This window comes from Pagrus major, chromosome 5 (assembly GCF_040436345.1).
Source record: "Pagrus major chromosome 5, Pma_NU_1.0".
In the NCBI taxonomy this organism is placed as follows: domain Eukaryota; kingdom Metazoa; phylum Chordata; class Actinopteri; order Spariformes; family Sparidae; genus Pagrus; species Pagrus major.
The window spans coordinates 9241395-9252070 of record NC_133219.1 but is presented as its reverse complement, the minus strand read 5'-3'; the positions used below and the strand labels follow the sequence as shown (position 1 = coordinate 9252070).

The window sequence follows — 10676 nt, the reverse complement described above, 5'->3', positions numbered from 1 at the left end:
CAGGTGCTTCCTGCTCAGTGGACAAAAACTGGGAAAATAATATTAGAGTAAATATTAGCTCCTTCCAACCACTTTTTTAAGAGGGACAGGTGCTACTAAAGGAAGAGTAACATGTGCAGTGAGGAAGAGTGAAATTGTGGGTACAATTTCTTGCTGTTTGACTGATTAAAGAAAGATTAAGGAAAAGAAGATGAAACAAATGAAACAAAGACAAGCACGCTACCAAACCAAGAAACTGGGTTACAATAATACTCTACCAGGTCTGATTGGTGAATTGAGAGAACAAAGGGAATGTAATTCTACAAGAGGCATGTCTGATTCTCTAAAAAAAAAAAATGTAGCGGTATAAATAAATCATCTGTTCTGTCCAAAGATCAGCCTATGGATCAGTAAAACCCAGGGAAGCCAAATTACGTGCAGCTCATTTTTCAGTGGACTGTTGTACAATTAAAAGCAGCCTCCTGACTCTCCCTCAGTGTTTGTGTCTTTATTAATTGAGAAAGGCTACTGGTCCCTCAAAGAACCACCAAAACAAGCCCTAATGAGCAGCAGAGGCTCCTCTTTGAACTGACTTGATGTCAGTGACAGAGGCTGAGGAGGACACATGTGGGTCTCCCCTTCACCAAAACTGATCCTTTCATTTCCAGACAAGCTAGCCTATTTGCTGATAGCTCAATGCGATGGCGAAAGTAAACTCACAAGAGCCACAAATTAGCCCGTGTCAAACTCATTCATCACCGTTGCCGGGGTGACAGCATCCAGATACGTGCCGTCGCCTGGCAACCGTGGCTAAACAAAAGGCTGGCAGCGCGCGGGCTGATTTGCCTGGCTGGGTTCATGATGAGTGGACCCGGCAGCAGCCTCGACGAGAGAGGGTTGAGCCAAAATGGAGACCCAGAAGGTCATCTTCCTGTGTTGACCAATGCTCACAGCGCAGCGGCGGGTCCCGAAACAAGGCTGCTGTCCGCCTTCAACAAAGATACACACCACAGGAAGGTTTACCTGGCAGGTAGAGGTGAGTCCACTCATCTGCGTTCATTCATGACAGATCAGACGACACTAGACCAGAGCAGAGAGGACAGGGTTCAAGCTTCACTTATCTATGGCAGCTTCCGTAGGCCTGTGTTATCTAATGGAGCCGGTTGGACCTGGAGAGAAATAACGTGTGGTCAAAACACGTAATTTGAGGAGCCTGACAGAGTAATGTGTCTTTGTGTAGGCCTGCAAAAACTTTAATATATCATGAAAAACTGTAATATATTATGAAAAACTACGTGTAAATCATGCAGCTGTCATGGTACCGGAAGTGGACAGTACAAGTGTTCTGCTCCGTCTGCTTTAACTCAGAGCAGACTTGAATAACTCGGCGTTGGTCCATGAAAGGAGCACTTTGTAAGATATGGCCAGAACTTTTGTTTAAAAGTTCAGAAATAAGTAACATTATGTGAAGAATCAACAGCGTGTTGTTGCACAAACGTGCGCAGAAGTTAGCATGCTAACTAGCTAGCCACAGCCCATCTCGTCTCCAGTATACCACAGCCTCCATCATTTCAGCTGGGAGATAAAGGCCAGCTGTCAGCGGATTAAATGACCAAAATAAACTCACAGGATGTCAAGAAATAAAATACTCTTATTTCTATTTTCATTACTAAACAGAGAAATATAAGCAAACACTCTCTAAATTCAAGTTATTCTCCTTTACCAAGAGCTTAGTTGCCTTAACTAGGCATAAAATACACTTCATTCAGACTTGACATAAAAGAGATAAAACTCACCCAATACACCTCTGGTTTAAATAAATCCCCAATTCTCTCCTTCACTCCTAAATTGAGTCAGTGTTGACCCTGAAGTCATAGTCTACGTCAGAGCTGCTGTAAATCACCTCTGTACTGCATCCATTGTTGTCAAACTGACTCCAGTTGGTCTTGGTGGCTGTGTTCAGTCCCAGTTCGGTGTCCACTCGTGTTCACTCTAACGTCAGGCGGCCAAATGCAGTTGAGCTCAGCCCTGTCACCGGTTTTAATTTATAGAAGCAGCCTACAATAAAGACAGTTGTTTACATTTTTACTGAGGGATTCTATAACCAACAAAACACAAAACTGAACACTTGCATGTAGGCCTACTCTGAAAAAAAGTACCAGTACAGAACAACTGTATATTCAGGCGTTCCTTAAGTCCTACTGTTTTTGTAAAAATTAATCAAATGAAAAGTAGCCTATATTGATAATAGATAAAACCTAAAGCCTATTTTCAAAAAACAGTCAGAGAAAAATAATACATGATATCAGCTTAGGATCATTCAATTTGATGACAAATCACAACTTGCTAGAACAGATACTCTCCATATGTAGGCTACACAGTTTGAAAATCTAAGAATCACTCTAGGCCTACAACAATGATAATGTTAAGAATAACCATTACAAGATACCAAGATAACTACAAATTACACATAAAAATGTAAATGCTCATATTTAAGAAATACTGTGTTAATCCTATTTCAGGGTGGACTTTCTGACCTTGACAGTTACAGTTTTGGCTTATTTCTTTTATTGCAGTTTGATACAGTGTTTTGTTGCATGAAAAAACATTTGCAATAATTGTCCTTCACAGAGTATTACAGCAAAGAAGGAAAGACCTTTGAACTGCGACTTGTTGGAAAAATAAAGCAACAGCTTAGCGCTGATCCCACTCTTCGTCCAGAGTATGCACCTTCTCTTGGTTTGACGGATTTCACCCGGCGAGCCACAGAAGCTGCTTTGGGGAAGAGCTCTTGTGCTATAGTGGAGAAGCGGGTAACTGTAGCTGTATATACACGGCACGCTACACATTATTTAAGCTTAAGTGTGTTTTTACACGTCAGTTCGCACAGAAACAAGCGCAGTAGCCGGTATCTAATTCTTCAATCAATCAGTACCAAGTATGTCATTAACTGGAGGCACTGTGCAGAGCAATCTATAATTACACATCCAGCCTCCTCTTCTGAGTAAATCAATAGAGTGTTAGCACTCAAGCATCAGCCATAGTAATACCTCAAGCCTCCCAGTGAGCAAGTTCAACATTGATTTTCTAAGATGTCTTTTCAAAGCTCTTTTCAACCACCTAAAATGTGGTTACAACATCAGCGTGTCACAAAATACAAACTTGTGTAATGATTTTAATAATTTGTTCATTTGTGGGTTGAAAGAGAGACAATATTGATTAGTGTGAAGGTAATTCTCCAAAGTCATATTGCAGTGGTAGGTGACATGTAATGTACATTTAAGTCATACTTTCAACACAGTTAATGTATATAAAATATCATAAATATGGAACCATATACACTGTAAAATATGACAAAATGACTTTACTTAAAAACATCAAGGAAACCAATCAAATTACCAAGTAAAGTAGACTAATAATTTTACGTTGGAAAAACTATTTAGCTCGTTCAATTTAAATTAAACAGTCTACTTTACTTGGTAATTCTGAGGTAATTGGTTTCTCGAATTTTTAAAGTAAAGTCAACTTTTTAGGGTTTACAATGTAAAGGATGTGTGCTGCCATCAAGAAGCTTGGTGTAAAGCACGTGCAAGTTAGAGAGCCATGCATCAATCCTTGTTTCTGCAGTTCAATTGAATTTTGCAGGATTTGCTATAAAGACATCTTTATCCTCAACAATGTGCAAGTACGAGCATATCATCATTTTGGAGCCTGTAAGAAACCACATTCAAATTTCTCAGTTGAATGCCAGTATTGCAGAAATATAGTCTAAATGTAAATGTTCAATCAACGCCTTCAAGTAGTTGGTGAAAAAACACTCACTTTTGAATGTCTCTTCACTGATGACCATGGCTGTTTTTAATTGTCTTTTTAATGGAAAAAGGTTCACTGAGCTTGGTCTTTTGCTGCAGGTGTTAGGTGTCCAAACTCCTGGTTTCACCGCTGCTGTGCGTCTTGGGGCTGAACTCTTGAAACACTGGCATGATGTCAGTGCTACTTGGTGCGGGCCGGTCTATCTTTCTTCCCCTTGTGATGGTAAAAAAAATAAAAACTCACTTCCTCTTAACAGCATTTAAAGATACAACTTCAAGTGTGTGGGCTTGGAAATGGAGATGTATATTATTAGATTATCCTCTTGAGACATAAGTAACACAATGTACAGTCATGGTTTAAGTGTGCAACTGTACGTACTACTCGTTTACCTGTTAATTATATTATCACCAAGACGTGAATTTTCACATACGCAAAGTAAGATTTCTGAGGGAAAGAAGTTTAGTGTACAAAGAAGACATTTGAACACATTGATGAGAAAAGGCTATAAATATATATGAAACCTTGGCAACCACATCAGATATTCTTTAGGATTCTTCACACTGCATATTCTTAGCCCAGGGCTCCAGATAGCCCTGGGCTAAGAATATGCAGTTTGAAAAGCCATATTAAGAGGTATTCAGATGCAGTAAATGTATTGTACATTTGCAGGTGTAGATGATTTAATGGAGGTTTAGAGATAGAAGACATCTGTGAACAAAAAAACATGCAGTACTACATTAAAATGTTAAATGAAGCACTGCACAGAGGCCTGCAAAATTTGTTTAAGGGTCCTGACACACCAGGCCACAAGTCAGCTACTCAGACTAGAGGGTCGAACGATTGAATAATTCAATTATTTAAAAAAAATGAGTATTCACTCACAGTGAATACAATACAATACAGTCCATACTGTAATTACATCCTGGGGTTTAAAGCAGTATTGTTGTTGAGTTTGTCTGCTGTAGATATCTAATCGTTTTGTCTCGATCGCCTGCAGACTCATTGGCTGGTATCTTCCAGGCAGCAGGGATCCAAGATATCCGTGAGTATTATTTCTGGGATGACAGGAAGCGGGGCGCTTGTTTGGAGAAGCTTCTTGAGGATCTAGAGAGGGCTCCGCCACAAAGCGTTGTTGTTCTGTCAGTGTCAGGCCACTACCCGACCGGCGCAGACCTCTCTCAGAATCAATGGGCTGTGATTACACAACTCATCATGGTAACTGACGTGTGCATTTATGCTTTTTAACAGAGGCTAAAATATTATTTATCAGACAAGTAGCTCTTCACTCTGATTGAGATCATCACTGGCTGTTCTGGCACTGTTTCAACAGAGGCGTAGGCTTTTCCCTTTCCTCTTGCTGCCTGCTCAGGCACTCTGCTACGGAGAGTTAGAGCGGGATGCCTGGCTTGTACAGTACTGTGCATCGCAGGGGATGGAGCTCCTCTGTGCTCAGTCGTTCTCCCACTGCTTTGGACTTTACGGTGAGAAAGTGATGCAATATATATCTTTATTTTAAGGATTTATGTGTGCAACTCCTGTGCAATGGAAAAAATAGTAAAAAAAAAAAAAAAAAAGGTTGAAAAAGATGACTAGATGCTCTGCAAACAAGACAAGTGAAAACTTGCTTGTAGGGATATTATATTAAATTAATTGGCAATCACTTGTTAATCGATTAATTGGTTTGAGTAATTTTTCAAAAGTCAAAATTCTCTGATTCTTGCTTAATCGTAAATATTTTCCTCCTCTATGACAGCAAACTGAATATCTTTGGGTTGTTGACAAAACAAGACATTTGAGGACATCATCATGTTCTTTGGGAATCACTGATCAACATTTTTCACAATTTTCTAGACCAAACAACTAATCGATTTATCCAAATATTAACTGACAGATTAATTGACAATGAAAATAATCGTTAGATGCAACCCTTGAAATAAGATGTGATAGGCCTTTTCGAGTTAAAAGAGATCTTGGGATTAGCCATTAAAACTCATTGTGAGCTATATTTTAATAGTTTGGGAAGTGTCATGTGTCATCATACGCCAGTAATGTTAAAACGTAGTATTTTTTTCCCTCAAAAGTAAGGCTTTTTTGGCCTTTATTGGATAGTGAAACTGCAGAGAGACAGGGGAGAGAGGTGATGACAGGCCTGGCTCTAAAAATTTGATTTCCAATGAGCACAGAGAAAAAAGCAGTAAATGTGAAAACAGCCTTCTATTGTCAAACTCTGCACATACATGACTGTACACAGTGAAGCTGAACAAACACAGAAGGAAAACACAATTTTGACTGAAGTGGTTCTTAACACATTTTAAGATGAGCTATGTCTTGAAGTTAGTTGGAAAACATCTGGATTGTAAATGCATCACTGTCTTATTTTGAATGCAAACCCCTCTCTACAACTGAGTGGAATGATTACTATTTAGTTTGCAAGGTAGAGGTTCCCGACCTACTTTCATGCTGAAATATTGTTTATTATATACCCTACTACTATTTGACCTTTGATAAGCAAGTATATTCCAACAAAGTATGATCTCGTAGACATCATTGCACAGCACTCCTCTTATACAACTACTTGAGTCTGTATAGAATTTAATGCCCTTTTTTTTTCTGTTGACCTTGAGTTTTTTTTCCAATAAAGCAGATTTATTTTCTTGAATCAAGTAAGTCTATTTCTTGAAAAAGGTTGATGCATCTTTTACAAAAACACGGAAGGTTAAAAAATCTCATGACACGTCAAAAAAGTTTGTTTCATCCATGATACGACCCAAAACAAGATGTTCTCAAGACTGTTTCACTGAACAAGATATTCAAGAAACATTCTCTAAAAACCAGAGATGACACTTTGTTACTGTACTTAAGTAGATTTATGAGGTATCTGTACTTTACTTGAGTATTTTTCTGACCACTTTTTACTTTTACTCCCTATATTTTAACACAAATATCTCTATGTTCTACTCCTTACATTTTAATTTCAAAACAGGCTTGTTACTTTAGTTTTGATGCATTTGAAGGAATTATCAATTTATTTTTTATCGTCTTCCCAACATCACAAAACTGATTTCAATTTCCATCAGTGCATAGCACACACGGCAGAAATAGCAAGATAAAAAAACGTAACAGACATAGCAAGATGGAAACACACAGAGAGCGAGACTGGAATGGGGAGAAAAGGCGTGTTAGTGTCTTGTATCTGCAGAGACCCTCCAGCCCTCTGCCTGGATTTTCTTATTTTCTGTTTGTTACTGCGCTCGGGACGCCAAAATGTTGCTATTTGATGTCCTGGGAATGGGACTCAACAATCAACTATCTTTCTGGTGTGTTTGCAAACAACAGCTCGGACAAATCCTACTGATTCTACCTTTAAGTTTAATAGTCTTTAAATTCTAGTATTACATGAGGTTCAGTTAGCTTTGCACAGAGGGATAAGATAAGAAAAGATGTTGCTTTATTGATCTCCCTTGGGAGAAATATACAGGTAACACAGTAGTACAGAGGGAAATAAGTAGCAATTAGTATACTTTTTACTACTTTGAGTGCATTTCAGAGCCTGTACTTAAAGTTGAATCAGTACTTTTACTTTTACCAGAGTAAAAGAAGTATCTGTACTTCCATTTGAGTAGAGAATTTGTGTACTTTTGTCACCTCTGTTAAAAACAACCCCCTATATCTCACTGAAATGTTACTTGTAAGGTGTTTTGTAATGTAATGTGAATGAGATATTTTGACTAGAAATTAGATGAATATACCTGGCAAGATTTTGAGCGTCTCCACATATCAAAATGAACTCACACTACAATTTCACTGTAATCTGTGATCTGAAAGCACAGCCCAGGGCTGTTCTGCTATTATAAGAAAAAAACAGCAAGTCACTGTGAACTCAATTTTCTTCTCTTTTTTTGCAGTCAGATAGAGGGCTCCCCACATACACAGATAAGAATATGTATTCATGTCTTACTCATTCTTTGCCAGGAAATACACGCTCATAGTATCTACAGTCACGCTTTCTGTTGCCTTCCAATTTTACTCTCAAATGAGTTATTTTTGAGCATCAGGTAACTTTATTGTGCGGCAGATCAGCTTTTGTCTATATGACGTGGTGAATATCCACCCACCCACAAATTTTATTTTTTTAATTCAGAAGCTACCCTAAGAGAAAGCTGCACAACACCACATTGCTATCACTGGAACATTGTGTTTCTTTACTTCAGACTCATCTTCTTCTTGGTTTCTCCAGGTGAGGCTGTCGGACACCTCCTGTGCGTCCTAAAAGAGAGCTCCCTCCGGCTATCTTTACAGTCTCGAGCTGAAAGAATCGTCCGATCTCTGTGGGCCCAGCCATCTGTAGGAGGAGCACAAGTTGTGGCTACAGTGCTCAGTAACCCAGCCCATCGTGTTGAATGGTGAGTTAGGTTCCACTTGAATGGAAATCTGGTATTTGAAGAGTTTTCTGCACAGCCACATTACTGTATCAGCAGATGTCGATTAACAGGCATACAGTTATTCAAACCGCTTAACAGTTGAGTATGTAATAGCACTGGTGACAACACCCTTCATTTGCACTCTTTTTCTCTCTGGATCTGCTATGTTTTGCAGACAGTGAATCATATAATTATAGATATTTTTTCCCCACATGTTGTCCACTGTGCTTCCCAGGCAGGTAGAAGTAAAGCACATTGTGGAGAGATGTATGCTAATCAGACACATTTTGAGAGAAAGGCTGAGGCTTTTGGGAACTCCAGGTAGCTGGGAGCACCTGACTCAACAACGTGGACTCTACTGTTCTACAGGCTTGAATGGTGAGTAGTAGACGTCACCGTTTCTGCCACTAGGACTTTAGTAGAGTTTCCGCCAGAAAACAGGTGGAGAATAACCGGTCTACCTTAAGTAAGATAAGTTCACCCAATAATTAAAATGTAGTGATTATCTGCTCGACCATGCCGATGGAAAGTCAGGTGAAATTTTCTCAATGGACTTCTATAGCGCTTTTCCAATCTACTGACCGCTCAAAGTGCTTTACAACACTTGTCACATTCACCCATTCACACACACATTCATACACTGATGGCAGAGTCTGCATTGCAAGGTGCCAACTGCTCATCAGGAGCAATTTGGGGTTCAATATCTTGCTCCAGGATACGAAATGCAGCTGGGGAAGCCGGGGATTCGAAACAGCGACCTTCCAATTACTAGACAACCCAGTCTACTTTCTGAGGTAGACTGTAGTCCCACTGTAGTCCACAAAACTGAAAACTTCTGGAGCTTCACAGCAAAACAGCGTTGCAGCATTCTCGTAAACAACTGAAGTAGATGTGGACTTTGATGATGTGAAAATTAAATCCACATCTACTTAGGTTGTGTAGGAGAATACCACAACCCCAGAAATGTTTTGTGGACTTTGAAATGTCACCCAACTTTCCATTGGTATAGGGGTGTGAATGACTCAGTGAGTGACTGAATTAATTTTCATTATTGGATGAACTTATCTTTTAAAGGGCAGTCCACCATAAGAGAGTCTGGGTTGAAGTTGCACTAACTCACTAACCCCCTTTACTTCAATTAGCAGGCAAGCAAAACATGGGCACTTAGGTTTGGGTCTTGAAGAGCTGTAGTATTTATTCACAGACAGATAGCACAGACCGTACACACACTGCACTGTGAAATTCATAGCTCTGAGCTTAAATGGATTTGCTGCTTGTATAATGCATTTTAGTTTGGAAAATATTTTGAAAAATTGTTTTTTTTTAATTCCCAAAAGCTCAGGTCCACCAGAGAGCCAACTTAGGCCTGGCGGACTGCCGAGCCTGGAAACCCTGAATATAAAGTGGCAAATGAAATAAAACACTGTCTGATATTCACAACACGTTTTCTCAGCTCTTCCTTTTTTGTAATCCTTTGTATAATCCTCTGGAATGGACACATGGCATGGAAAGTACATTGTTATAGATTAATCACTTTGAACTGACGCCTGACATCCTAGCTCTGTATGAATATTAATAATTCATTAAAGCGTTATAATTCATGATTTCAGTGCCTGTCAAGGGATTTGCAGGAAATGTTTTTTTTACAGAACTTTTACACTCCAATTTATTATATAACATTGAAGATGTTTGTCGATGAAGGTTCTCAGTCATATTGAAGATGATTGTTAATGAGATTGATTTACTGCTGTTCCAGATGATCATTTAGTTTGAATACTACAGTATTTTACAATAAAACAGCAGCTAAAGCCATGATGTGATCATAAATACTGATATGCTCTCAGTATTTCTTGTGTTTTTTTTCTTTAGGTCAGCAGGTGGAATTTCTGTCAAATAGGAGACACGTGTACCTGCTCCCCGGTGGCTGTCTAAACATCAGTGCAATCAACGGTCACAATTTGGACTACATAACTGAGTCCATTCATCTGGTCCTGACCACTTCACTCTGACCATGTGGCTTTTGATTGAGATCTAAAATCAGTGTCAGAGGGGCTTTTCAGCCTGATGAATCCTTAGATATGTGGCTTTTAAAATACCCTAAAATACTTCAGGGTTACTGTTACTGAAGATCTAGCTATTGCAAATTTGAAGACTTGTAGAGAAAAAGATTCTGTTGGAAATGCTGCAGACTTTTCTTAACAGGCGTCCAATTATAAGTGATTGTGACGGTGTCCAGGCTGTGATGCCCCTTCAGGTGAGAAGACATTAGCATGAGGAGGAGTTAGACACAGTACAAGTAAAAAGAAAAGTATAATCATTAAAATATACTCAGAGTATTAAACATAAAAGTACTTGTGTTATTGATCTGAGTCTGCAAAGTAACTAAGTTAAACATTTAGAGGACCAACAACTTTGCGTCTGAACTGTAGAAGTATAAAGTAGATGAAAATGTGAACTTTGTTA

At 39.0% G+C, this 10676-nt stretch overlaps 1 protein-coding gene across 1 annotated transcript; it reads left to right on the top strand.

The window, feature by feature from the left end:
* Window positions 1-840: 840 nt before the first annotated feature.
* On the top strand, window positions 841-9630 carry got1l1 (glutamic-oxaloacetic transaminase 1 like 1). The gene is made up of 8 exons (XM_073467247.1): window positions 841-1015; window positions 2611-2792; window positions 3891-4014; window positions 4790-5007; window positions 5123-5273; window positions 8030-8195; window positions 8449-8591; window positions 9551-9630. Exons 1-8 carry the CDS (start codon window positions 841-843, stop codon window positions 9607-9609), a joined length of 1218 nt encoding a protein of 405 aa, XP_073323348.1. The 3' UTR covers window positions 9610-9630.
* The last annotated feature ends 1046 nt before the right edge of the window (window positions 9631-10676 follow it).

What these genes read in the sequence shown, in the direction of transcription:
- got1l1 (XM_073467247.1), top strand. Translation starts at nt 841, where the DNA reads ATGAGTGGACCCGGCAGCAGCCTCGACGAGAGAGGGTTGAGCCAAAAT. An exon ending in GGTTTACCTGGCAGGTAGAG is followed by an intron (nt 1,016 to 2,610) that starts GTGAGTCCACTC and finishes TGTCCTTCACAG; the next exon opens with AGTATTACAGCAAAGAAGGA. An exon ending in GTGCTATAGTGGAGAAGCGG is followed by an intron (nt 2,793 to 3,890) that starts GTAACTGTAGCT and finishes CTTTTGCTGCAG; the next exon opens with GTGTTAGGTGTCCAAACTCC.